The following is a 27,409-nucleotide window of genomic DNA, read 5'->3' on the forward strand; positions in this document are numbered from 1 at the left end:
TCTCTTTCGAGAGACCCGCCGTGACTTAGCGTCCGGTTAACGCGGCGATTGCCACGAGGTGGCGCTGGCGATGTGGTCGCTGCTGGCGCCACCATACCAGCGCACGGAGCCCATAGCGCTCACAATGAGCGCCAATAGGAGTAGCCTTGTACATCGCCGAAGTTACTGCATTCACCATTTTTCGAGCTCGTGTTGATTTGTGTCTGTATAAGTTATTTCCTAATTTTCATTCGGCGAAAAAATTTGCCCTTTTCCTGTAACGTTCCCCCCATGTACAAACTTTATAGCGCACCGCGCTAGGGGAGGGGGAGCATCTGTAGCGGCGCTCATGAAGATGGTGCGACCGGCCTTGCGCAGACCAGAAGCTCTCGCTCGTGCAACAGAGACGGCAACCGTCCTGGCCAGCAAAGTCGACAGCCCGCTCCGGCGGCTCACCAGCCGCGGATACCGGGACAACCAATAAATGTGAACCTCCTACCACACATTCATTCATGCACATTACATAATTATTTAATAAACTATTGCATTAATTACCAGTATAATGGATGACTGACAGCTCGTGCGGACGCGCTTTGGTGACGGGTCCTGTACACGCCCCTTATGAGACAAGAAAATATGGAAGCATGAGCTCCGGTTTAACAATCGGCTCACTGTTCCGACTCCGCAGCAGCCTGCTTGGCTGTAAGACGGAACCGTCAGCCGACTGCAGCCCCACTGCGTGTGTCAGCTTCGTCAGCCGCCTTCGCTGACTTCGCTTTCGCGCGGTTCGCGGCGCTCCCTCCCCTGGTAGTGAGACGGCTGCTCCATCAGTCGTCGCTAGAACTGGTGCATGCGCAGATGGATGTCGAGGATTGCAGTCAGCAACAATGGGGAATTTCTTCGTGCTTCGTGTCGCCTGTCCTCGCAACGCACTGGTCGCCATGGAGACAGACATCGCGTCTGCGGTGCCTTCCAAACGGCATGGGGATGGAAGCCTTTATTGGAGGAGTTCATAAATAGGATGAACAGGATGAACAGGTGGGTCTATGTACAGATGAGGGGTGTGGGGCGCCACCCTCAGAGGTAGGTGCCGAAGCGGCGGAACGGCGAGGACGGGCACTTGGGAAAGAGCGATTCGCAGTCGTTGTTGCGCGCCCCCTGGACCAGGTTGTCCGAGTACTTGGTGCTCCGCAGGACGTGTCCGCTGCGCCACAGAGAACACAGTTGGCCATTCTTTAAGGAAAGCGCTCGCTACATGGAAAACAAGGCAGTACGGAAAAAGGTTTAGGGCAGAAATCGCACCAACGGTTTGGCCTGGTGGGCCACACACGGGCTACGAGGGGCGCGGTAGTGGAAGCTCGAGATTAATTTCGACTTTGCAGCACTGACATCGCACATCACAACGGCGTTCTCGCATTTGTTCTCCATCGACATGCCGCCGCCAAAGCCTGCATTTGACCCCGAGGCCTTCAGACGCCGATGTTACCGAAGTAATTTTATGAGCACAAAAATTTTCAATTTGTAGCTCTTTGAAGCAGAGGAACGTCGATTTATGAGCAGTCTAGAGCACTAAGGTTTCAAAGCTTGAGCATCTTTGAGCAATAAAGCTTCGTTGTAAATGCAATTTAGTTTCGATATCTCTTTGGTCGCAAGCAACGCTAGAAATGTACCAGTGCGATGGAAAAATCTGCTGCACCATCAAGATTATTGGTACAGAGTCGCACCTGAGATGTCTTCAAAGCCACATAATTGAAGAGGAGACGAGTTTGCGAAATGTCATGCAATGTCAGCAGCCCATACAGCGCGTACACTCTCGGGCACAGCAGCTCAAATATGCTGATGTGAGGCTCCTCCCTTTTCTTCCCAAACCTTAAACAGCTTCATTATTTCTTGCCCACATTAAATCTTCTCCGGTTTTTCATTCATGTCCGCCAATTCAGCGTTCTTGCACACTTGTGCTTGCCTCACTCAGAAGCAGTCCACCAGACTCAGTCACTCCCTTATCATTGAGAGCCTGGCTGAAGCATCGTCGACATTTCTGCTTGTTGTGCACACAAAGCCTGCGCTAACCCTAAGCAGTATATACAGCTGCATTTGCTGAACAAATGACAGAGCTCCGCGGTCACCATGTTGCAAAACTGAAATAAATGGCAAAGTAGAAACGCAGCAGCTTCATTCAGCTGAGCCCATTTATAATCACCTAGCTCCAATAAGACTGACGCGGCAGTTAAAGTACGCACTGTGATTATGCCACTGAGTTGAATAGATCGAAAGGCCTGAAAGACATACTATGCCACTACACCTAAACTTAGATACACGTATACACCATTTGTTTCAATATAATGAACCATCATAACTGTCTTTGCATTAGGCGCAATTTCTGACGCCGAATTATCATATCTATTTTTTTTACTATTATAACGCATTACACATCCCAAGCACACATTACTAAGTCATATACATTACGACGCGTTCACTATCTGCCCCTCTAACACGCTCGAACCAACGAGCCTTCGTGGCCTACGCGTTGCGTTCCCGCCTGACACGCAGAGGGCCTGTGTTCGAACCCCAATGCCGGCTATAGGTGGAAAAACATGCTTTTCAAACCATAAGAGAAAATTGCTCTTGAGCTTGGCAGACGGCCTTCGCATTGCAGGACTCCACTGGCCTTTGTTGCCTGGCGAACTTGGTGAACAGTGCGTGTTGACTCTCCAAATTATCGCCGGTCAGCTGTACCGCCCGCCGCTCAAACGAAGTGCAAAAGGGTGCGGGACGGACCCCGCACAAGGGTCAAGTGCTGCGATATGTTGCTGGGCACATTCTACTTCATCTTCAGAAATTTGGGGAGCTGTGTGTGCTAGTCGAACTGCTACAGCATCGTGCTGGTTAGGCACTGCGGCTCAGCCACTGCACCTCAAAGCTTTCGCTATAGTTGGATGACAAGGGCACATTAGCTGGGAAACGCGAGGGCCTTCCCGAACGCAAACCGACTGGGAGAGGCAAAGAGATCCAATGCCGGCTAAGTTCTTTCTTCATTTGAAACTTGTGGACTTTTTCCCACTGACGCAGGAGTCTAAACGCTTCCCGTACATCGCCGACGCGACGACTGCCAGCCACGCTGTACGCACCGCGAGTAGTGAAGTGTGGTCACCGTCATCATCAGCCTGACTACGCCCACTGCAGGGCAAAGGCCTCTCCCATGTCTCTCCAGTTGTCCTTTGCCAGCTGCGCCCTTCGTATCCCCGCAAACCTAATCTCATGCGCCCACCTAACTTTCTGCCGCCCCCTTTGCCGTCTCTTGGAGTCCACTCCGCTACCGTCAAAGGGGCCCTGAGACGTAGACAAAGAGTCAGGTCTTCATTCTTTGTATGCAGAGTAAGGGACATTGTGACGCCTGAACGCACAAAGAGATTGCCGAAACCTGAATATTCAATGTTTTAATTTTCTCCAGGAATGCTCGTTTCGACCCGATGGCGTCCCGATGCAGCGGCCCTTTTCGGCAGCGGAAATGAAGCGACATTGAGATTGGGCGCTGCCTGTCTGATTGGTTGGGCGACCAGTTTGAATATTCTTTCTTTATACTCGCGAAATTAATTCAAAATATTATGTATCTGAGCTTTTCGAATGCAACAGAGACTGAAAAGCAGAGAAGGCGAACGAGAATTAATAAGAATAACGCTTTCTATTTCGCTTCAAGCTTTCGTGGCAGCGAGCGCTGTTCAAACCACACGAGCGTGGCAGCGAAAAAAAAAGTCTGCACACCTCGCCCAAAAATGTGAAACGAAAGGCTGGACAAGACACGGGAGGAAAGGTTGAGACCTACCAGCAGAGAAACATCCGGGACCTTCCTTTGTTGTTAGCCACCCCTGCCCTGTCCACAGCACCGCGTACACGATGGGATGACGCCGTCAAAATGCGCGGCTGTGGGCTGCCCCGTCAGAGCAACAATTGCATGCAAGCTTCCGTTGCGTGTGCACTAGGCCCGGTTCTGATTGCAAGCGCCCAACCTCAGTACTGTGTGAGCTTGTGAGTGAAGCGCGTTTTCGTCTTATCTTATTATTATTCACTTTCAAAGCAATATAACTTTCGTTTACATGCTCCGATTTCGATAATTCTTTTTGCTCTGGCCTCTGGTACGTATGATGAATCCATTTATTGATATTAATCGGTACTGAGTAAAACATCGCGGTGTTCCTTTGAGGACCGTGGTTATCTTGGCTTCGCATTACATGCCCTGCCAAAGCCCATTTCTTCCTCTTGAGTTCGATTAGGATGTCATTAACACGCTTTTGTTCCCTCACCAACTCTTTCCGCTTCCGGTCTCTTAACGTTACACCTATCATTCTTCTTTCTATGGCTCCCTGAGTTCCTCAACTAAAGCTGAAGCCTTTTCGTTAGCCTCCACGTGTCTGCCCTGTAGGTGAGTACGGGTAATATACAGCTGTGGTATGCTTTTCCCTTCAGTGATTTTGGTAAACTGTCATTCATGATCTGAGAAAACCTGCCACATGCGCTCCACCCCATTCTTATTCTAGTTTTCTCATGATCCGGACCCGCTGCCACTTCCAGCACCTCGCTACCAGTTGAGAACTGCTGTTCTCTTGCGAGGCTGTTGAAGATTGCTTTGATTTTCTGCATGTTAATTTTCAGACCCACCGTACTGCTCTGCCTGTCCAACTCATTGATCATGCTTGGCAGGTCATCTCGTGAGCGACTTAGCAATGCAATGCAAGGTCATCAGAGAATGGCAAATTACTCCATCAATTCTTATTCCCAACTTTTCCTAATTCGGGCGTCGGAACAACTACTGTATATAGGGGTGAATAGGATTGGCGAGATCGTGTCTCCCTGCCTGACAGCCTTCGTTATTGAAATTTTATTGCCGATTTTATGGACGACTATGCTAGCTCTACATAGGGGTTGGTTATATTCTGCGCATTTCTCTGCCTGATCTTTTGGTTGATGGAACTCTAAAATTGCCCTGGCTATTAGCGATTACCTTAGTGAATGCCTTGTAGGCAAAGGACAGAAAGCCGATCACTCTGTAATTTCTTACGAGTTGGGATAATGTCAGCGTTCTTCCAAGTTTCTGGTGCGATCGAGGTCATGAGTTTTTCTAGCACAATCTCCCCTCTGTCCTTCAAGACATGTGCTGTTACCTGAACCTCACCTGCTGCTTTACCCTTTTTTATTGCTCCTAAGGCTTTCTTTACTTCCTCTTTCTTTACTGGTAGGATGTCCGATTGCTGTGCTGTACTGCTGCTCTCAATAATGTTCTGATTACATTAGATACTGGATAGATTCGGCTACTCTATGTTATCCTTGTTGCTAATGACACTGCCCTCCTTTTCTCTTGATACATACACCTGGTTTTTACGTGTGCCTAGTTTTCTCTTGACTCCTTTTTTCGAACCATTCTACCGCCTACTTATAATGCGCTCTCCGCAAAGATACCTCTGAGGTTATCGTTCATTGTTAGAACATAAAATCTCCTTCCGCTGTTAGAGCCGATATCTTGAATTCATCTACTTTCCCTCTTACCGCTGACTCGTTAACAGACTTCCGCTTCACTAATAATAATAACAATAATTGGTTTTAGGGGAAAGGAAATGATGCAGTATCTGTCTCATATATCGGCGGACACCTGAACCGCGCCGTAAAGGAAGGGATAAAGGAGGGAGTGAAAGTAGTAAAGGAAGAAAGAGGTGCCATAGTGGAAGGCTCCGGAACAATTTCGACCACCTGGGAATCTTTAGCATGCACTGACATCGCACAGCACACGGGAGCCTTTGCGTTTTTCCTCCATAAAAACGCAGCCGCTGCGGCCGGGTTCGAACCCGGGAACTCCGGATCAGTAGTCGAGCGGCCTAACCACTGAGCCCCCGCGGCGGGTAAACTAAATTCTTCCGTTTCCTCTTAATGTCTAAGCTAATTCGAGGCCGCCTGGGTCAGCCACCAGAGCACGTGGTCGCTACAGCGCACTTTTTCGAGGTCCTCCACATCCTGCACGATGCAAGGGTGAAGTCTATTTCATTTCGTGCGGCAGTAAATAAATCCGGTCCGCCTTAAACAGATATACGTGAATGCATTTAGAATGCTTTTTCAGGATATATTACACTCCGTTTCATACATCAGGTGCATCGCAGTGAAAGGTACAGAAGTAGTCCGCATGGAAGAATAAAGGGAGGCGTGTTACTCCGCATTTATATTGTGGCCGAGTGGTATGAAGTATGACAAAGCGACAGCATGTCGCCAGCAGTAAGAGCGCATTTATTCAAGCTCATGACAAATGTGACATTTACTACTTGTTGCTCGCCAAAAGGAACGCACTTCTTTTTGGTCGTGGATGTAGGGAGCCCAAACAGAAATATAGCTTTGGCTGCGCTGCACCTGCCGTATGAAACTTAATATGGTATCTATAATGCAAAGAAGATTCTGATGTACCTTAAACAGAAGTACTATTTTAACATGCTTCCTATTCAATAGTTGCTCAGACTGTCACCAGGTTTGCGGAGAAACGCTAGACCGGTGAGGGCATCGCTCACGAATTTTGTCGGAGCCTGTGCACTTGCCACTCTTCCATAGGTTGCTAACACTGGAATTCTGCTCATTGAAGTATGCCACATCTCTTAAAGATGTTTCAGCGATAGTCTCGGTATTGTATGTGCATAAAGTGACTCGCGAACTAAACGTGTCCTGTACTGATTTTGTCGCGGCGCACTTATCTTTTGAACGCTATTTTTGCGGAGTCCATAAAGGCGCAATCTTTCAGTGCTTAAAGGCTGCAGTGAGGTACGCAGTGAATTTCACGTTGTCTGCGCGTCCCTCAGGTTGCCAGCTCGGAAACTTGCCACTGTGCTTCCCACGTGCTAGTACTGTTTTTTTGAAGCGCTCACGGATGTTCTTGCTTATTGGAAAGCAATCAAACAGCTCGTGCATGGCTCAGCTAAAGTTGGAGAAGGTGCGGACAATACCCGCTAACCCCTAAGCCATGGCTACTTTTTGCCAAGTGTCATTACTTGGCAACTGCTGGACAATGCAAAGCACAGAATGGCCGTCATATTCGTGCCATCTCTGTGTGAAATTCAAACGTACAACGTGCGTTTTCTGGCCTACGTTTCCCGAGCCGCAGGGAGCGTGCTCTGGTGGCTGACAAATGTCTCACAATGCACTTGCCCATTTTCATGCTTGTGACAGCGTCGCGTTTCAGTTATTTTCACTCGTTGGTGCATTTTTCATTACTTTGGTATGCGTTCAATAAACTTCTGTAATGTGCGGTACATGTTCTCATTTTCTCCGCTTTGCAGTACAAGCCCCGATAAACATCATTTCTCTCCGGCATTAAAAAAGCACCCAATGAAAGGGCAAAGAGATAAACAAGCCCGCAATTTTAAGAAAAACAACTAGTGAAAACACGCAACCCTGTTACAACTCAAGAACGAGGCGGCTTTCCCTGTCAATGGCTTCGGCGCATGCGCCTGACAGTGCAGGGAGGGGCAGATGAAATGGGACCGTCCCCTCCGTTCGTGAGAATCAGCCGGCCGGAAGGGAAAAGCTGCTTCGTTCTTGCATTGTATGGCGGTGTGTCTTCTTCTTGTGGCTACGTGGGGGGGAATGTGCTCGATTTCTGCCACCCATATCGCGGGGGCACAGCTTGGAGCGTGGGATGGGGAAAGGGGATGTGGGGAGGGGGACGGTGTGTCCGGAGCACGGTGTAAGAATACCATACTGAGGTGTTGACACTCTTCCCCCGCCGCGCGCGAGAGCGCCGCCCGCTCGCGGCCACAATATGTTCGGGTGGGGGGGCCTTGGAAACCGGTCCGACCGGTCACCAACTTAGAGGGCGCTGCGAAATGGGGTCCCACGCTAGGCGGCTCGGTCCGGCGTGGCGCGGCAGTGCGCACGTGTTTTTGCCTCGTTTTGGAGTATGCGGCTGCTTGCTGTGCTGTTTTAAACAAGTTCCTTTATTTTAGACCAAGACCTTGTGTTTGGCTATCGTCGGCAGAGTAGCCCACAGCTGGTGAGTGCTGCGCTGAGTGCTGCGCTGAATGCTGCGCAATGGGACGAAAGTGCTTCGTGCCGAACTGCAATTCGGGCTACCGGACTTGTGCGGAGCGTGTGACATTGTTCAAAGCTCCGTCCGACAATGTTCGTTTGGATAAGTGGCGGCGCGCGATTCCTAGGGCAGACCGGACATTAATGCCCACTGACCATGTCTGCGCCAAGCATTTCGCAGAGTACGCAATTTCCCGGGCATATTACGCGGAGCTCGATGGGAGAGTGCTGCTTGACGCGGAAAAGAGGCCCGTGCTTTCCAAAGAGGCAGTCCCTACGTTATTTCCAAACTGTCCGAAGTATCTAACGCGGCCAGAGAGACACAGAAAGCCACCTCGGAAGAAAAAAAGAAACTGGCAAAGCTTTGTTCCTCTTAGCCGCAATTTTCATCATATGTTCCTCTATGCCAAAGTTCTTGCGACTTTTTCTGCTTACGTTAGACGGAAAACTGCTGTTACCGCGCAGTGACACTGTGTATATCTTGAATATTTCACCCAGTTACTGCATTTTTTGTTTGCACTGTGCATATGGTGTGCAATAAAGTTCTGAAGATTTTCATTTCGTTTTTTTATTGTGGGAGTACATGACAGTGTGACCTTCTGAGATGGTGATTTCCTTATATTTTTTCACCTCGTGAGTTTCGAAAGCGTACTTGGCTGAATGTTGACCCCTGAATACTTGAGTCCTTCAAGAGCCATTTAGCCTCCAGTGGAAAGGAGCTTATTGAAAATTACGTCCGTTCTATGATAATATGCATCGGAATAAAAATGCCGTTTTCTCAAGCTTTCGTGTTGGGTTATGGTCCATGATCCGACGCGCCCTTGCATCCCGTCTGGTACATTTCCGGCGTGAGAAAGTTTTTACCTAATACGCAGCCTCTTCACTACATCAGTCGTAAATAGCCGCGCTATACTAGTGCGCTGCATCTTGAAAATTAGCGCACTCAGCGAAAGAACGTTTGAACGATCTTCATACAGAGTGAAAAAGCAACGATAAGCGTGAAGCAAAAACTTTCTGGTGCCATAATAATCTGCCCTTGTGAACGGAAAAGGGCACGATCACCCCCACTTATATTTATTATGCTTAGATCTATGATTACATCGAATGATTTATGAATTGAACGAGAAAGCGAAACGTGAATGAGCCATCGCGCAAGATAATCGAGTGCTGCTCGACCGAGTTCATATCATTAACTGCTTTGCACGAAATAATTTCACGCAAACAAAATTTTAAGACTGGCACACTACTAATTTTAATTCCAAGCTACGAACTTCTTTAGCGTTCTCAATTCAATTCACGCCCACAAAGCGAAAGTCGAGCTTTGGCAGCGGAATCTCAAGGCGCCAGCACCGCTCAACTGGGCCCACTGACATCGGCGCCATCTGTCGGCTTGCAGCCGAACTGCAAGGCGCGCTCCGCCGCGGCCGAGCATAATCGGGACGCTCCAGCGGGCGCAGTGTCAACACCTGAGTATTCTTGCACCGTGGTCCGGAGGGAGGAAAACGAACAGCCCGCCGCGTGACGTAACGCTCTGCCCTCAACGCGGAGACGGCTGTTCGCGCCGGTGGATGGCGCCAGCATTGTGATAACGGTGCCTGTGGGGGTGCCACCAGTACACCATGGTCCGCGACCTCTGGAAGCTCGCGCACGTGCCAGGACTCACATTCGCCAACGCGGTGGTCTGCCTCCCATCAGCCACCAGAAATTGGTTAGAGCGCAGACAAACAGAGGTCGGCCGCACTGCAGTCGGATGTCATGGACGGGTGGCCAATGCAGCCATTCAAGGCGACCTGGGATGGTCTAGTTTTGAGGCAAGGGAGGCATGCAGCAAGCTGGAGTACCGCGGTCGAGTGCAGTTCATGAGCCACAACCGATGGGCAAGGCGGGTCTTTGAATACCTAGCTGCGACATGCCTACGCACTACATGGGTGAAGCGCCTCCACAAGATAGAAGGCAAGTATGGACTTTTCCAGACACCCATAAGTGCCGAATCGGCAACGGCATGGAAACAGGAGGCAAGGAGACGGGTCCAGGAAAAAGAGAATCGCCAATGGCTGCAGGCGCTCGCGGAAAAACCGACACTGGCAGTGTACCGCGAGTGCAAAAACAGCATCGGACCTGAAAAGATTTTTGACAACGGCCTGGGTAGCGCATTGCTGTTTGAGGCCCGTGCCGGAGCGCTGCGAACACTGGTGTACCGCCGTCACTTCGACGCAACACCAGAAGCACAGGCAGCAATATGCCGAGCGTGTGGCGACGCGGAGGAAACCATCGAGCACCTGGTGATGTCGTGCCAGAGACTCCATCCAATGCCGACAGAGGGCACCACATTCCCACAGGCGCTCGGGTTTCACGGTCCTGCAGTGGACGACGGAGACAGCTCCAAGGTCAAGAGCGAGGGGGTGCTGCGAACCAAGCTTCGACTAACTCTTTGGTGGAGCACTGTGTTTAAAAGCGCGAAGCCGCAGAGTCGGAAGTGAACGAGGTCGATGAGCGAACCCCCCCCCCCCCCCCCCATCCACCTCCTGACTTTAGCCTTTGCGTGTTTTTTTCTTTTTTTCTTTTCTTTTCTCTTTTTTTTCTCTTTTCTTTTTTCTCTTCTTTTTCCATTTTTTTGTGCGTTTTATCTTTCTCTCCTTGTGTGCTTCGATCTTCTTGTTTTTTTTTGTTTTTTTCTTGGCCGGGTGCCCAACCTAGTGGTGCCCACCCGTTACAAAGGGCAAGGCCTCAAGTATCTATCTATCTATCTATCGTACAGCGTTCTTGTCGGGCTGCCGTGCTCGCCCGCATCTCCAGCTGTGGAGTCAGAAAAAGGGAGTCACTGGAAGTCGCATTCTGAATGTCGCCGGTTCGTGCGTCCGCATCGTGCGGCCCACTCTTACCTTGGGGCCCCCTAGCGTTGGGTTCCCCCATTCTGAATCTCTCCTATGACGAATACTGGGATAAATGAATGTCCGAATGCCTATATACCTGGCAGCTGCTCGCCTAGCCTGCATGCCCGCTAGCTTCACTGCTCAAAGCATTGCCAGGTGATGGTGTTCGCAGTAAAGCTGTGACAACACTAGCGTTGGCCTGTTACGAAGCGTGTTCCGCGTGTTCATTTCCGGTGCGGACTTTTTTTTTCGTATAAACTATTCAATTCCGAATCGGCCTGCCAAGCGGCTTGCCGCTCTGCGATCGACGGAGTGATAAGTAGTAATACTCGGGGTGATCTGGGAAAGCAGAATCCAAGCTTACCGTAGTCCTAATTTGCGGCTATGTTGTACGCGACTGAAACTATTTATTCATGGAAACCTGAAAATAAAATAAACGCGAAAACGGAGCCACCACTCGGCTGACTGAAAGGCACTCCACTCGTTTGTTGACACGTACCTTCAGCGTTGAGTTAAAAAGAAAGGGCGGGAGTCGAGACATTTAATCCGATTTAATAGGGAAATCTACCGCACAGGAAAAAAATTCCAAGTTTCTAGGAATGCGTGGAGTTCCCGCGCTAAAAAGACGAGATCTGAATACTCTTTAGAGCATCTTTAAGTTGGACGCTTTTCGCTAGCCTCTACGTTTCTGCCTCGTAGATGAGTACGGGTAAGATACAGTTGTATACTTTTTCTCTTGAGGGATATTGGTAAACTACCATTCATGATCTCACAGAACCTGCCAAGTGCGCTAACCCATTCGAATTTCTCTGGTTATTTCACACTCGTGATCCGAATCTGCGGTCACTACCTGTACTAAGTAAACGCATTCGCCTACCACTCTCAGCAGCTCGCTACCAATTGTGAACTGTTCTTCCCTTGCGAGACAGCTGAGACCCCATTATCTAAATGTATCCAATAAGCGCCCAGTTCGTGAGGCACGCTGATGAATTTTTGTATAATAAAAACGGTAAATGCGATACAGCCAAATATTAGCGAGTATTGGGCCGTATAGCTGTCTCTGGCGCCAAAGCTACGGCGCTTGCACCAGGGCTCCGTGTCCCTTCAGAAGCGCCCCGCGCAAGCAGCCGTCGCCCACTGCAGGACGGTTTCCATCTGGGGCCGCGCTGCCAAGGGAAGCCAGCGGAGCCGCTTCCGGGCGCGGTTTATTCCCACAAAAGTGCAAATTGCCCGCGCACTCGCCCAGGGGCGCGCCTTGGAACGCGGAACCGGAACGCTCCCGCATCCGCGTTGCTTTGACCATGGCAGCAGCAAAACAATGCTGCCGGCGCAGCGAAGCGAAACGACTGCGTGCCTCCCGGACACTGGGACGCTCGTCCGGACGCAGGGCTGTCTCTTCGGTACACGCATCCCGCTGCGGCCACAAGATGCGCGGCGCGCAACGAGTGGGCCGAAAGATATCCTAACCCAGCCCAGCACCTATAGAAGAAACGCATTTCTTGGCGTCCTCGTGAAAGATAACGTTTTGCTGCGCCCATCGTTTGCTCTTTACTTTGCTCTTGTGATGGAGTGTGTCGCCGTCTATGAAGGCGAGATATTTATTTTAAAATTTCGCAGTAAAGTCGTGCTTGTTCGTAGATGGTACCCCCCGCGGCAGCTTAGCAGCGCTCGGCTACTGAGGCGGAGTACTCGGGATTCAAACCCGGCCGCAGTGGCCGGGTTCGAACCCGAACTTTGTAGATAATTTAAAATCAGGATGTCGACGGTGTACGACTGCTGTACAACGGGCAAATTTTGGCAAACTGGAATTGCCATGTTTCGAATTTAGAGCAACAGCTAAGTACGGTACAGCAAGTGTAAGGTTGACTGAGCATAAAAGAAATTATTGTGTAAAATAAGAAGCGGCATTTGCGCCTTAAAGCTGGCTTCCAGCTTCCAGCCTTAAAGATGGCTTCCATCGATTCTCATGACTACGAGGTTAATTTTCTTATGCCTGCTAGCCTGACACCGCATGGGTGGCAGTTGAACGTGATTAGTCGCGGCTTAATTGGTTTAACCACGGCGCCACGAAATACGGTGGACGCCATTACCTGGAGGGCCTTCTTCGAGGGACATACGGTGAAAGCTTGTAACACTGTCGCTTCAGTTAGCTGAAAACATGCGCCCGTTCGCATTTTTTTTTGCGATCATACATTGTGCGATCGATCAACTTACAATCAATCAGGTGCCACATAAAATATGAACTGATTTCAAATCGCGTGGACAATGAGGTCACTTTTTTCGGTTTGCTGTTTTTCACAGGGCAGTTAACCGGACCCTGTGCTTTCAACTTATTCTGAACCAGTGAAAGTAACGTACGTAATCAATGTAATAATTAGTTACGACAGATTTCATTGGATTCTTACATCCTACCGCATGATTCACTGACTCCAGCGACAGTGAGGGCAGTAAGAAAGAGCAAAAAGGATCACCATTAAGTGGAACTCGAATCATAGCCCCTCATTCGTCGTGGATAACCAAGCACCGTATACACACATGCCGTAAAAAGGTGTGGCATTATTGAAAGAGCCATGCGCACTTGGAATTCATCCGTTAGTCACGTGAGCTCAGCGATTTGTTAACAAATATCGCCTCGTATTTACATAAGTCGTACTATACCGGTAGAATAAACTTCTGAGAAAAGCAGTTTAGCATCGCTTTGATGTAACGGGTCAAAGAAAATGATGAAGCCGCCATACGAACCCATGTATTTGGTACCTCGTTTTTACGAACAGTTTTCCTATAGCGGGATCCAGGGAGATCCGCTGGACATTTCGCGCGAGTGTGTCAATTCGTAACGGTGTCTAGCACATCCATACCGATTCGATGTAGCAGACGGCCGTTCTTAAAACCACACAAGGACCACTTCGAGAGCGCTCTGCTTCCCTTGTTCCCTGCTCTCCGCAATATGGTAGCAACTTTGACAGCAACACGAGGTCCACTGGGCAAACAGCGCAAAACGCAAAATAATTTCCGTTGCGCGCGGTTTCCCCACGCGTCTGTCATGCGAACACGTGCTGCAGCCGGCGTGCTCGTGAGCTGGGGGCCCAAGCGAAATCGCCACTGCGCGTCGTGTAGCGGCCAGATGATGACGAGCTTCTAACAAATTGGAGATTGGTCGCCGCGAGGTGCCAATCAATAGCGCAGTTCGCCCAGTCGCTTTCATGCGAACCAGCTTCTAGACCACTTCGCGGCGCCTCCGCAGAGTGGCGTCTATTTAGTGAAAATCGCCAATAGAGAGGTTTAGCACTGCGGAGACGTACTGGAGGAAACGTATGCTAGATTTGCTTAAGGATAGCTGCGCATGCGCAGTGCGAATGCGTGGCCGCTGCGCGTGCGCAACAGGCGTTATAGGCTCCCAAAGCATCACTGAGAGGCGCTGCTGGACGGACGGACGGACGGGCGGACGGACGGACGGACGGACGGACGGACGGACGGACGGACGGACGGACGGACGGAGGGACGGAGGGACGGACGGACGGACGGAGGGATGGATGGATGGATGGATGGATGGATGGATGGATGGATGGATGGATGGATGGATGGATGGATGGATGGATGGGTGGGTGGGTGGGTGGATGGGTGGGTGGAAGGATGGATGGATGGATGGATGGATGGATGGATGGATGGATGGATGGATGGATGGATGGATGGATGGATGGATACGGCTGATCCTTTAAATCGGGCGGGGGCTCAAGCCACCTAGCCATGACTTATGACATTTTACTCTTCTCTTGATTTTAGCCACCAATCAGATAACCTTTGCTGCGGCTGATGTCCAGCGTCATCTATCGAGGGAAAGTAATAACTGGGACGTTGACTGCTGCGCGCGCTGCTTTCGCCAGTTTTTCGCAAGCGCGCTTTCTTGCACGTGTACGTACATTGAGCCGAACACCAAGTTAGACATTATCGAACAAATGTTATTCGATAGAATGACTAAGTTTCCCGTGTGGCAGGGGCATTAGCCCGCAAACTCCGGTCCTGGCTTCGAACAACAAAGGGCGTCCCTACAATTATCCCAGATATTTTTTAATGGATCCCTGGACACTGCGGACACGATGGAAACGAGAAGGCCGATGCTGTGTCCAAGAGTGCTCTCAGCGATGGCCTCCGTACAGTTGTTCTTATCTCTGGACCGCACACTGCTTGCCTTCTCTGGAACTCTGCGACGGCGATTTACTGGGCCCAGCCAGACACTCGGAACATCCCCCTGAAAAGACTAGATCTGGGTGTGAAATTTTGGGTGCCGCATGGAATTCCGCGGCCTCATACCTGTTTGATACACAGACTTCTTTGAGATGTTGCTTTTACGCGAAAGTACTCAAAATTAATTGGACGAGCGGACGCCCCGGACTTGTGGCATGGCCGATATACTGTGGGGCATATGTTAGTGGTTTTTCCGGTATATGCGCGCCAAATAATAACGTTGGCTGCTTCCTTGAAGCGTTTGGACAGCAGGCCATTCTGTGAGGACGTAATGCTAGGCGCTTGGCCACAGAGTTGGCAGGCAGCCAGGCAATGCGGGCGTTACCGCGTTTTTTGTGTGGCCTCGACTGGCGGTTGTTGTGCCATCAAAAGTACGTGCGCATACTTTCATCTAACTTCTCACGACATCGCCACCCATCACGACCCTCTTTTTTTCTCCTCCGCTTCCCCAGTGCGGAGTAGCAGTCCAGACCTCAATCCCTTCGTTTCATAAAATTTATCTATCTTGGAAATTTCCTGCTTAAACATTCCGTATGTTCCCAATGCCGATCTCGTCAGCATCCCTGTTTTCTGCGGAGCCCTCTCTGGTTCTTTAACCTTTTTCTTAACCGATAATTGCTGGTTCCCCCCCCCCCCTACTCCTGTCCAGATATTTGCTTGTCAATATTCTAGTTCACTTCCTCCATTTCGTGTCAACATTCCTTATATACATATATCTGAAAACGTTCCTAACCCACTGCTCCTCCATCAATTCTCTCAATCGCTTCTCAAATGCCATCTTACTGCTAGCTTCTATGCTCTCGAACGAAGCCCATCCCATATCGCCCTGTACCCCTTGTTTTGGTGTAGTGCCATGTGCCCCCAAAGCTAGCCTCCCTACGCCGCGCTGTTTGATTTCTAACCATGCTTGAACATCTGGTCTCATGCACAGGACCGCATTGCCGAAAGTCAGGGTAGAAACCATCACCCCTTTCCAGATCCCTCTTACCACTTCATACCTATTGTAATTCCACAGTGCCCTGTTTTTCATGACAACTGCATTCCTACTAGCATTATTCGTTACATATTTTTCATGCTCTGTCAGATACTCAGCACTGTTATTTATCCACAATCGAAGATACTTGTACTCATCCACTACTTCTAGCGTGAACTCTTGTATTCCATGCTCGACGACCTCATCATTAAATATCATAACTGGAGATTTTTCCTTACTAAACTTGAAACCTAATCTATCTGCCTCTGTACAAATGTCTATCCACTTCTGCAAATCTTCCTTGTCAGCCATTTGCACTATATCATCGGCGTGCATTAGTCCCAGTAATTAATGTTTAATTCATTCTCCTTGCTTGAAAAAAGAAAGGTTGAAGCCTAGTCCGCTCCTGTCTAGCCTGGTCACTAACCCTTGCACGGTACGTACAACAAACAATGAAGGAGACGGAGTACATCCTTGCCTAAGCCATCCGCTGTATCTCTACAGGCCCTGATACCTTTTTTTCCCATTTTATAAGCACTCTGGTACCTTTATATATATATATCTTTTTAAAGATTAATTACTCCATCTTCCACATCCAGTGTGCCCAGTATGTGCCACAAATCATCTTGTATAAGGTTGTCGTAGGCTCCCCTGATATCCAGAAATGCTAACCATAGGGGCCTGTGGTCCTTTTCAGCAATTTCTATACACTGCGTCAATAAAAACAGATTGTCCTCCAACCTCCTTTTCTTCCGGAACCCATTTTAAGCTCCCCTAACACTCCTTCGTTCACCGCCCAAGCTTGCAGTCTGTCCTTTATAATCTGCATCACCACCCTGTAACCCACATATGTCACTGTTATTGGACGGTAGTTGTTTATGTCAGCTTTGTCCCCCTTTTTCTTATATATCATGTTCATTCTACTTAATTGCACTAAATCGGGGGCTTTTTCATCCACTACCATTTGTTCACTACCTCTATTAATGTTTGCTTGGATTGTTTCTAGCTTCTTTAATAACATAATCGGAATACCATCTGCACCTGTCGGCGTGTCACTAGGAACCTTCTCTGCCCTTTTCCACTCTCTTTGCCCAAGTGAAACAGTTGTAGTGACCGGTCTATACTCCTTCGATAAATTATATACAACACTTCTTTCTTTAAATTATTCTGTCATCCTTGTTCCTATGTGTTTCATTTCTTCATCCTTTTCGAGTCGAATACCCTGATCTCTAGCAATAAACCTTTGCTCTTGCCCAGTCTTATTACTCATTGTATTTAGATGCTTCCAGAATTTCTGAACTCCTTTTCTTTCGTTTTTATTTACTTTTAACATCCATTGGCAGCCTTTCTTTTAATTTTCCCATTAGTCAAATAGGATGCTTGCCTACTGCACTTCTACACACAGCTTCTGGGGTGTGTTCCGTGTGTTCCCTGGACGCTTCCTGACGTTTATCTATCGCCCTCTTGACCTTCTCATCCCACCAACTCTTGGGTTTGCGTCTGTTCCCTTTTGGCCTGACTCACAACTTCGCTAGCTCTAGCTCTAGTAATCAAGTTAATTTGGTATAAGTCTATTCCGTTTCCTTCTGTTCAAATATTACTTTCTCAATTTCCTTGGCTTCTGCTTCCAATTGCTTTTCCGAGTAAAAGTCCCCCTGTGACTGTTGATCTCCTTTCAGTCCTACAATGGTTTCTCTCCTAAAACTCAGCTTCATACGTTTGTGGTCAGTACCTCAAACTCTGGACACATGTTCAACTTTGCTCATTACCCCTTTACCTATTATACATACTATGTGACATAAGTGCATAATTTATCGTAGAGTGCAGATTCCCTGGCTCACGGCGCAGCGGGCCAATTCTCTAGGCCTCTAGTCGCCTGCTAGCAAACAGTGTTTACGTGCGCGCGTACGGCAAACATTCCTCGTGCCAGTTGCTTGTTTAAAGGTTTTCGGACGCTCCTATTGAATTGGCTGTCTCCTACGTCACAATAAAGACAATATTCGTTTATATCCAGTACATAACGCTGGATCATGACATATTCCGTCAGCCTCCGACACTGCGGGTCGACACTGCCGCGCCACTGCCTGCCTGCGACACTGCCGCGCGGCGTCTTAAACGCTGCGACGATGGCGTTAAGCTCCATGTCAAACCGCAACGAACAGGTCGCTGCCGTCCATACAACCAAATGCAGCCGCCTAGCGATTGTGCATCGCCGTCAGCAGTTCGAACGGAACATATGCTCTTCATCTGCATGATCAAGTTGAGATTTTTCTTCTTTTTTTTGATCGGTTTCGTAAGGCGTTTATACATTATTCACTACTGTTAAATTTTCACGATATCCCGCATGCACCAATTCGCAACCGTGCGAAAATTTTGCTCTAGAAAAGTGCGAAAACGTTTGAGTATTCGCATCACTTCCAGCGCTTAAATGAAAAAGGAAATATTACCTTGTCAAACTGATAAAGGTCCGCCAGTGTCGGCCAAGTAACGTTGGTTCTCGGCTAAGTGCGAGCAACATGTGTACTACGTCAGTCTATAGAGCGGAATAGCACTGAATATTATACGCGCTTCGCTATCTTACCTTTCATACGTGGCGGTGTTTACTTGGTGAGGAGTAATAGATTTAATCCTCGCTCGAATACGGAGGCAATAGTTTCTTTTTTTTAACAGCGAATTAATGTGCAGAAGGTTTTATTCAGGTGGTTTCCAAATATCTCCCATTTATGTTTTGTATAAAACCGGCCCTGCCGATAATGCTACAGATACCTTAATTCCCTCAAAACTCCCTTCACACGCCTAACCGCACTCACAAGCAATCAGATGCAGTGTATTGGGAACCAACTACTTCGTGACCGTAATTTTTGTGACCGTAATGCTCCAGTCACGAGGCCAAACTGTCATTTTAAGCCAGTCACACTCGCTTTCAGAGCCAGTAGCGCAGCGTCACACGATTAACTGCACTGAAATTGGGCGAAAAAAATCACATCCTCGCAGTAAGTTCGGCAACCACTCTGGGGAAACATTCCTCACACGGTGCACGCGTGAACAGCGAACTTTCCTGTGCGACGAAAATTCCTGTCCAATGCAGGCGGGATTTACTTCGGGGGAACAGTTCGGAGAAGTGCCGGCATCGCCTAGCCAGACATGATATGTGCTATCACCATCCGTGGACACACGTGCCGGGCGGTACGCTGTCAGCGCTGCTTACATTCCGCTTAATTTTCGGCTAACGGTGGGTCTTAAAATTAACATGCAGAAAACCAAAGTAATGTTCAACAGTCTAAACAGCAGTTCACAATTGGCAGCGAGGTGCTGCAAGTTGTAAAGGTATGACAGCTGATCCGGATCATCACAGGGAAATAACTAGAAGGATAAGAATGGGGTGGAGCGCATACGACCGGTTCTCTCGGATCATGAATGGCAGTTTACCGATATCCCTCAAGTGAAAAGTGTACAAGGGCTGTGTCTTACGGGTACTCACCTACGCGGAAAAAACGTGGAGGCTAACGAAAAGCGTTCAGCTCAACCTAAAGGGGCTCTGAAAGGGGCTCTAGAAACGTTGCGGTAGGCCAGGGATGTTAAATTACGCTGCTTCACGAATATTGTCCGGCAAGTATTCGTTTAATGCGCTTTGTAGAAGCTGAGTCATCTGTAATATAATAATTAATAATTGATTTTGGGGGAAAGGAAATGGCGCAGTATCTGTCTCATATATCGTTGGACACCTGAACCACGCCGTAAGGGAAGGAATAAGGGAGGGAGTGAAAAACGAAAGGAAGAAGAGGTGTTGTAGTGGAGGGCTCCGGAATAATTTCGACCACCTGGGTATCCTTAACGTGCACTGACATTGCACAGCACACGGGCGCCTTAGCGTTTTTCATGAAAACGCAGCAGCCGCGGTAGTCAAAATTTGAATTTTAGCATGTTCGCGCCTTTCCCTCTCCTCTTGTCACTTTTTGCACGCTCGGAGGTCGGCGCTCCTCCGCCAAGCCCACCTCCGGCAGCGGAGCTTCCTGACCCGCCGGATCTAAGCGGCTCATTGGCCGCGGCCACGGTAGCTGCCTGACGTCTGAAAGAATCTAACCAATGGCCACCTCTCACCTTGTCTACGCATTTGCGGGGGACGGAGGAGGGTGCGAGCATGAAAAAGTCGCCGGGAAGAGCTCGCCAACTTTGACGCGTGATTGTGGGTTCTCTGCTGCGCGTAGAAGAGTATTATTTGGCTCAGGTGTTCATGACAACACAATGCAGTGATCAAGTGAGTTAATGTGCTCTCCTCAGAAGGTGTTTAAGAGCCCCTTTAAGGAAAACGCAGCGAGCCATGAAAAGAGAGAGAGATGGATATTCTTGGGGAAAATGAATAAGAAATTGGGGGGAGCATGGCGCGTGCGGTAATTTCTCTTTTTCAGGTGAGGAAATGGACGTTGCGCCGCGCTGGGGGAGGGTAGGAGGAACAGGATAGAGGGAGAAAGTAGAGCTCAGCGAGCCATGAAAAGAAAAGTGTTATGTGTAACATTAGGAGAGCGGAAGAGGGCAGAGTGGGTGAGGGAACAAACGCGGGATAATGATATTGTCGCCGACAAACGTAGGGCGGCACGAAAAGGGGCTTTTTTAATCCGAAGGCCAGAAACCCAGCAGCGCGCGTTCGAACGAGAACGTCCTCTTCTTCGCTCCCACACGAGCCCAGTAATGCCGCTCGGCCGCATGGCGGCGCTCGGAGAATGTGAGCAGTGTGGCATTGCCCCCCTCCTTCCAAGAGGCATCGCCTCGATGCCTCCGGCAAGGGGGATAAAGAGTGTGGAGACACCGAAAGTGCGATGGCGTGTGGTGGCAGCACTGAATGTGAACTCCGGGAGGGGCTAACGGGCGTAATATGGTTTCATGCGGGACACGTGGACTACTTCAGACTTGGGCGGGCGAGAAGACCGGACAACTCCTTGCGGGTACACTTCATAGTTCACATCGCTGAGTTGACGTAGCACCTCGTAGGGGCCGAAGTAGCGCCGCAGAAGCTTTTCAGAGCGACCGCGCACACGTATAGGGCTCCATACCCAGACGTGCTCGCCGGGTTGGTAAATCACCTCCCTGTGGCGGAGGTTGTAACGCCGGGTGTCAGTTGTCTGCTGGTGGCGAATGCGTTGTCGAGCAAGGTGGCGAGCGGCTTCTGCATCGCGAACGAATTGGTCAGCGCCTGGGACAGACGAGGGGGTACAATCCGGCAGCAGCATGGCGTCAAGCATGGTCAGGGCATCTCGGCCATACACCAAACGGAAGGGGGTGAAGCGCGTCGTTTCTTGGAGGGCGGTGTTGTACGCAAACGTGATGTAGGGAAGTATTTCGTCCCAGTTGCGATGGTCAGCGTCGACATACATAGACATCATATCTTTGATGGTCTTGTTCAGCCTCTCAGCAAGTCCATTCGTTTGAGGATGGTAAGCAGTCGTTTTTCTATGACTGGTGCCACTAAGACGGAAGACCTCGTGTGTAAGAGCCGACGTAAACGCGGTTCCCCGGTCAGTTAATACAACCACGGGGGCGCCGTGGCGAAGCACGATGTGGTGAACAAAGAACTGTGCAATTTCAGCCGCGGTGCCACGGGGAAGAGCCTTGGTTTCGCAATAGCGGCTTAGGTAGTCCGTGGCAACAACAATATATCGGTTTCCCATGGAGGACACCGGGAATGGGCCCAGTAAGTCCATGCCGACTTGTTGGAATGGGATTTGCGGTGGATCAATTGGCTTCAGAAGGCCGGCCGGTTTTGTCGGTGGTACCTTCCGTCGTTGACACTCACGGCAGGTTCGAACGTAGCGTTGGACGACCGCAGCAAGCCGTGGCCAGTAGTACTTGTGGCGGAGGCGTCCCAATGTTCTGGAAAAACCGAGGTGGCCAGAAGAAAGGTCGTCGTGGCATGCAGCGAGAACTTCCTTACGAAGCACGGTTGGGACAACGAGGAGATACGCAGTGTCGGTCGGACCGTAGTTTTTCTTGTAGAGGACTCCATCTATTAAGCAAAACGACGAAAGTCCGCGCGAGAAGAGTCTGGGCGGAGACGGAGCGGTTCCTTCGAGGTACTCGATTAGAGGCAGCAGTTCGCAGTCGGCCCTCAGGTGGTGGGCAAGGTCGGATGTGGTGACGGCGCCGAGGAAAGCAGAATCATCGTCGGACTCATCTGGTGGGCACGGAAGAGGAGCTCGGGAGAGACAGTCTGCATCGCCATGTTGCCGACCCGACTTATACACGATGGTGACGTCGAACTCTTGCAACCGAAGGCTCCACCGTGCAAGTCGCCCCGATGGATCTTTGAGGTTCGCAAGCCAGCACAAGGAGTGATGATCGCTGACGACTCGAAACGGGCGGCCGTACAGGTATGGACGAAATTTTGTGATTGCCCACACAACAGCGAGACACTCCTTTTCCGTTGTGGAATAATTCACTTCGGAACGGGACAAAGTGCGACTTGCGTATGCGATCACGCGTTCCACACCGTCTTGCCACTGCACAATCACCGCACCGAGGCCCACATTGCTGGCATCTGTGTGCAGTTCCGTGTCGGCCTGCTCGTCGAAGTGGGCAAGGATAGGCGTAGATTGGAGGCGGGCCTTAAGCTCTATGAAAGCTTTTTCCTGATCTTGGCCCCAGAACAAGGGTTCGGAGTCTTGTCAGGCGAGTCAGCGGCTCTGCGAGCTTGGAGAAGTTTTGAACGAACCTCCGATAATAGGCGCAAAGCCCCAGGAAACGCCGCAAGCTTCGTTTATCTGTTGGCTGGGGAAATGCAGCAACGGCGGCGGTCTTTTCTGGGTCGGGGCTAACGCCCTGAGCGCTCACAATGTGGCCAAGAAACTTGAGCTGCCGAAATGCGAAGTGGCACTTTTCAGGCTTGAGAGACAGACCCGCAGAACGAATTGCTTCGAAGACGGCACGCAAACGTTTCAGGTGCTCCTCGAACGTGTCGGAGAAAATCACGACGTCGTCGAGATAGACAAGGCAGGACTGCCACTTCAGGTCAGTTAGTACGGTGTCCATCATACGTTGGAACGTCGCAGGGGCTGAACACAAGCCGAAAGGAAGCACCTTAAATTCGTACAGTCCGTCAGGAGTAACGAAGGCGGTCTTTTCTCGGTCACGTTCGTCGACCTCGATTTGCCAATAACCGCTACGAAGGTCGAGTGACGGAAAGTAGGTAGCATGGCGGAGGCGGTCTAATGAGTCATCAATGCGCGGCAGTGGATAGACATCTTTTTTGGTAACGTTATTGAGACGTCTATAATCTACACAGAACCGTAGGCTGCCGTCCTTCTTTGCGACGAGAACAACAGGTGACGCCCAGGGGCTCGTCGATGGTTGTATGACGTCGTCGTGGAGCATTTCGGCAACTTGGCGGCGGATAGCATCGCGCTCCTTCGACGAAACACGATAAGGACGCTGACATAGCGGTCTCTGGTCACTGTCGACGATAATACGGTGCTTAGTTATTGGCGTCTGGCGAACCTTGGATGTTGATGCAAAACAGTCGCGGAAAGAGTCAATAAGGCTTTCCACGCGGCGTTTCTGATTGGTCAGAAGGTCAGGGTTCACGTCGGTCCTAATGGCTGTTGCAGTGTCCTGTTCAGCTATTTCGGGGGCCGTTGTTGATAAGGCACATTGGCCGGCATGCTCGCCAAGTTCTTCAAAATGGGCAATCACCGTGTTTTTCGTCAAATGTTTGGGTTCACAACTAAAGTTGGTCACTAAGAGCGTGGTACGCGCGTGAACAAGGTCGACAAGGGCGCGAGCAACGCAAACTTGCCGAGACAGTAGCAGCGACATATTCGCTTCGGCAATGCCCAGAGTACCGGAGCTGGTATCACACTGGACTGTGACAAACTTGCTTGCTCTCGGCGGTATCGTTGTGTGGTCATCAGAGATGCGTAATGGTGCTCTGTGCGGCTCGGGGTCGGTAACAACGGCTCGCTGTGTCGAAAACGATACCAATTGCTCGTGCAGGTTGATGACCGCCCCATACTCTTTAAGGAAGTCCATGCCGAGAATCAGTTCTTTAGAGCACTCTCGTAGCACGGCGAAGGAGCCAGTGAAAGTTGCACCGCGGATCTTTATACGGCTGGTGCAGACGCCAACCGGCGTTACCACATGGCAACCAGCTGTGCGTATCTGCGGCCCATGCCAAGGTGTTAGAACCTTTCTGGGGGTTGCGGCTAGGTTACTACTCATGACAGAAAAGTCGGCTCCGGTATCGACGAGTGCAGATACGTCATAGCCATCGGCGGCAACAAGAATTTCGGCGGCGGAAACAATTGTTTGACAATTTGTCGGCGAGGTTTTTGGTGCCGTCGTCGATGGGGTCGTCGCTGAGGTCGTCGGTGAGGTCGGCGGTGGGATCGTCTTTAAGGTCGGCGGGTGGGGTCGTCGCATAAAATCGTCGGATGGAGGCTGTTCACTGTCTGCGGCAGCGGCGGTCCTACCCCCAGAGGACGCCATCTTCAGTTTTCCCGGCGGGGAGACGTGCCTCTGAATTGGCCAGATGATGGTGCATGACTGGGTGGAGGAACTCGTCTTGGAGACGGCGACCTAGACTGGCGTCGCGGAGGTGTTGAGGGCCGCACATTATCGGCCAGGTACTGCTCAATGTCTCGCGGTCTCTCACCATAGCGCGGTCGAGGTGCGCTCGGTGGAAATCCTCTTAATCCCATCCGCCGGTAGGGGCAGTTGCGGAGGATATGACCGGGCTCCCCGCAGTGGTAGCATAGTGGCCGGTTGTTGGGTGTGCGCCACACGTCAGCTTTTCGAACAGGGCGCGGGTCACGCAGCTCGGCGGAGGGAAAGTACCCCTGCGTTTGTTCGGCAGCAGGGCGAAACGCATGTGGAACTGGCGCAGGTCTCCGCAGAGCTTCACTGTAGCTCATGATGTACGGCTCCGGCTGCGGTGTCCGTAGGGCTTCGTTGTAGCTGCTGGCGTACGGCTCCGGCTGTGGTGCCGGTGGTGGCTGGACTGCTCGCCGAATTTCCTCGCGGACGGCATCGGCTACAGCTGCAACACTGGCAGGTGGAGCATCTAAGCGGAGGTTGCGCAGTTCTTCGCGAACTACACTCCGCACAAGCTCCCAAAGAGCCTCGTCCCCGGCCACTGGCAGGGACGCACAATAGTTGTTGGCCGCAACACTTCCCGGACGACCGTACTGCGCACTGCGTTCCTGTAAGGAACGTTCCATGCCTGTGGCTTCTTTAGCGAAGTCAGCGACGGTTCTTGGTGGGTCGCTTATGAGGCCAGCGAAGAGCTGCTCCTTCACACCACGCATGAGGTGGCGCACCTTGGTAGCCTCTGGCATGTCAGGGTCAGCCCGATTGAAAAGACGTGCCATGTCTTCAATAAACATAGCGACGCTTTCGTTCGCCTGCTGAGACCTGGTGCGAAGGGCGAGTTCGGCATTTTCCTTGCGTGCGTTTGTGCTGAAGGTAGCCAGCAACTGACGGCGGAACGCTTCCCAGTTCGTAAAGGATGCCTCATGGTTCTCGAACCATGTCTTCGCAGAGTCTTGGAACGCGAAATAGACGTTTCGTAGTTTTCGGTCGTCGTCCCACTGGTTAAAAGTGGCCACACGGTCAAAGCTGGACAACCAGTCCTCGACGTCCTCAAACCGATCGCCGTGGAAGGATGGTGGTGAGCGAGGGGTGAGAACTACAAAGGGCGGGGCAGTGCCGGAAGGCTGGCCTGTCTGACTGCCTGTAGTAGACGTCATGGTTCGCGCCGGCCTCGTCAGTGGCTGACACTCAGGTTGCAGGCCTCGCAGGCGGCGGCTCGCTTTGTGGACGGGTGCTGTGTCCAAGCGTCGCTTATCAGCGTCGGAGTTGCCCTCGGGGTGAGCGTTCATGGAACGATACCCAGCGGCTCCACCAAAATGTCGCCGACAAACGTAGGGCGGCACGAAAAGGGGCTTTTTTAATCCGAAGGCCAGAAACCCAGCAGCGCGCGTTCGAACGGGAACGTCCTCTTCTTCGCTCCCACACGAGCCCAGTAATGCCGCTCGGCCGCATGGCGGCGCTCGCAGAATGTGAGCAGTGTGGCAATATCCTAGTCGAACTCAAGAGGAAGAAATAGGCTTGGGCAGGGAATGTAACGCGAAGGCAAGATAACCACTGGTCGTTAAGGGTAACGTATTGGATTCCAAGGGAATGCAAGGGCAGCGGGGGCGGCAGAAAATTAGGTCAGTGGATGAGATTAAGAAGAATGTGGGGACATGGTGGCGTCAGCTGGCAAAGGACAGGGTTATTTGGAGAGATACGAGAGAGGCCTTTGCCCTGGAGTGGGTGTTGTCAGGCTCATGATGATGATGAATCTTCGACTCAAGAAGCTAGTGAGTCAGACCGTGCCTTTTTTCAGGCAGGTCAGGACGGAAAGTGCCTGGTCCTCTGCGTGGGCTCAGAAAATACTGGCACAGCGACTAATGCATCATACCGAAGTTCGTCGTGTCTCCGCCCCTGGAGCGCCTGTCGTGGAAGATAGGCACAGCGGCGTCGCCTTACAAAAATAGTATAAAGAAAGCGCTTGCACAGTACATTGCTGAAAAAGAACGTTTCGAATGGCACTCATCTTAGAATTGTCTCTCCAGTAACATTCCGTAATGCGAAAAGCATCCGCAATTTGCTTTTCTGACACCTGTACAACTGTACCACATTTGTGCCACAGACATTGGCGTGCACACTGGTGAAAAGGCAAAGAGAACAAAGCTGCCTTTAGGGAAGCGTGACGGAGTAAATATATTAGGCAGAAGGAAAACGCACGCCAAAACGTGAGAAAATGGCAAAACTGAGGTTATGTGGTTGCATGGCAGTCTGCGTGTTTTCCTACAATCCAAGCTTCTTTTTCATCGCGTTTGCTGATTTTACTCTTTTCTGTGCGCAATGGAAAGATTTTAGGCAGAATATTGCTCGCCCATTGCAGAGGGCCCGTTTTTATCGGCAGAAAACCCTCCGTAAACTTGGAAGCGAATCGCGGCGCGTACATTTCAGCGGGTGCCGCCGGCAAACGACCCACACTAGTGGAGCGACAGTGCCACCACCTATGGGTCGACCTCGCGGCGAATACACCTGCGCTAGTACGTCCCGCGGAACGCGCGACACGCTTCAGTGGGCCGAGCGTCGGTGCGCCGACGAAAAGTCCGAGAACGCGCTATGCGGGCCCGCTAGTGGTGGGAAAGCTTTCGTTCCATCTTGTGAGGCGCTCGAAACAGGTCATGCGCGGTAATTTCAGTTTCTCGTCTCGAATTCGTTTAGAACGTTGATTTCCCTT

General features: G+C 50.6%; 1 protein-coding gene across 1 annotated transcript in view; it reads right to left on the bottom strand.

The window, feature by feature from the left end:
• Positions 1-1,056: 1,056 nt before the first annotated feature.
• LOC144123695 (uncharacterized) overlaps positions 1,057-27,409 on the bottom strand; it is a 37,599-nt gene continuing 11,246 nt past the window's right edge. The window contains exon 3 of the mRNA XM_077656477.1: positions 1,057-1,183. Within this exon, the coding sequence (XP_077512603.1) occupies positions 1,057-1,183 (127 nt within the window). The remainder of the gene's footprint in view (positions 1,184-27,409) is intronic.

This window comes from Amblyomma americanum, chromosome 3, assembly GCF_052857255.1.
Source record: "Amblyomma americanum isolate KBUSLIRL-KWMA chromosome 3, ASM5285725v1, whole genome shotgun sequence".
NCBI classification, from domain to species: domain Eukaryota; kingdom Metazoa; phylum Arthropoda; class Arachnida; order Ixodida; family Ixodidae; genus Amblyomma; species Amblyomma americanum.